At 36.2% G+C, this 1,645-nt stretch overlaps 1 protein-coding gene across 1 annotated transcript in view; it reads left to right on the plus strand.

The window, feature by feature from the left end:
• The first annotated feature begins 1,019 nt into the window (after positions 1-1,019).
• The window catches only part of LOC106525115 (CMP-N-acetylneuraminate-beta-galactosamide-alpha-2,3-sialyltransferase 1), a 20,408-nt gene continuing 19,782 nt past the window's right edge, over positions 1,020-1,645 (plus strand). The window contains exons 1-2 of the mRNA XM_014019227.1: positions 1,020-1,029; positions 1,170-1,311. Coding sequence (XP_013874681.1) covers positions 1,020-1,029; positions 1,170-1,311 — 152 coding nt within the window. The remainder of the gene's footprint in view (positions 1,030-1,169; positions 1,312-1,645) is intronic.

Here is a 1,645-nt window from a genome sequence, read left to right on the forward strand (position 1 = left end):
CTGTTTCTGAGTGGGTGGATCCAGTATTTTAACCCCCCTTTCTATCTAAAAATAAGGGGTGTGATTGACACTAACCCAATCAAATTCTCAGAAAAAGAAAGATTTAAATGGAGTTTACATGGAAGTCAGCTTCTTGGAAGTCAGGCAAAAATAGTCTTCCATCATCATCAGGTGATATTTTGTAGATTTGCAAAGTTCTAATTGAAGCAAAGAAGAACGTACTTCTGTATCAGGTAAGACAAATAAAATCACTTTGAGTTGATCTGGACAAAATCTAGCATTTTGTTGTTTAAGAAATGAATTACAACAATACTGCTACTTTTGGTAATGAAGTGTATTTAATTAGCATTAGTAATACTTTAAGTTCTTGCAGTGGTTCCCAAACAGCATTTGACCTTCAAAATAAAAGCCACAGAAACATGTCATCCTGAAGATTACAAACACTGTCATTAAAACATTTCACAAAGACACTCATTATTGTTCTTATACATTTAGGACTACAATTTTTATTTCTTTTTAACAGTTAAATATGCTGTTAGCTATATTTTAAAGTTAATTATATGTTTGTAGGTTTTACTTTAAGAATCCCACTTGGTGTTTTGGGAACCACTGATAATGCATCCTTTTTGTTAAATGGAGCCATGCTCTATAAATAAAAACCATGTCATTTTATTTAAGTTTATCTTGTAAATTAATACATAAAGCATCATTTTTTTTAACAAATATGATTGTGTCTGCTTGTGTCTTTCACCACAGAGACAGAAACCTTTTTCCTGTTCCAAGAACCACTGGTCTTCAATGCCATCCCAGCTCAAGTTGTTGATGTTGTGGTTCCTCGCCGCTGTTTTCGGGGTGTTGCTATGGTCACTTTACAACAACCAGATTCAGAGTTGGGACCCGAGCTCAAGCTCTCCTGAGACGTCTTCACCCAAAGTTAACCGAACATTTATTCATCGCTTGAATTCTTCTGTTGAACCTTTTCTGTTTTTAAAGTACAACCTGTCAGAGAAAGCTTTCAGATGGTGGAAGGTGAGATTTTAGTTAAAGACTTTCTGTTTTGATGTGAAATTAATTTGTGAAGGTTTTAACATTCGTTTTGACAGTAGTTTATATTTGGTGCACTTGGCAGCGGTTACAGCATGAAAAACGTAGCTTTGATACCTATAAAGCAACGGTGGACGAGCTGTTTCAGATATTCCCACCTAGACCAGATCTCGACAGCTGCAGGACTTGTTCTGTGGTGGGAAATTCTGTTAACTTGAGAAAATCAAATTATGGACCTCTGATAGATTCCCAGGATGTCGTCATAAGGTAAATGTTTCAAAACGTTTCATAATTATTATTAGTGGTAACGGTTCAAGTATAAATGCTTATACAGCGGGTAAAATAAGTATTGAACACGTCACCATTTTTCTCAGTAAATATATTACTAGAGGTGCTAATGACATGAAATTTTCACCAGATGTTGGTAACAGTTATTTGTAATAATCAGAGATTCTTAACCTATGGGCCGTGGCCCAATTGTGGGCCGCGAGCGCCACCTTGAGGGCCTCAAAGGAACAACAGTTTAACTTTGGACCGCACTGATTTTAAATAAGGTGTAATACACTTTCTCACCACTAGTAGCAGTAGTGCACCACTCAGA

The sequence above is a fragment of the Austrofundulus limnaeus genome, unplaced genomic scaffold (genome assembly GCF_001266775.1).
Source record: "Austrofundulus limnaeus strain Quisiro unplaced genomic scaffold, Austrofundulus_limnaeus-1.0 Scaffold212, whole genome shotgun sequence".
Lineage (NCBI taxonomy): Eukaryota > Metazoa > Chordata > Actinopteri > Cyprinodontiformes > Rivulidae > Austrofundulus > Austrofundulus limnaeus.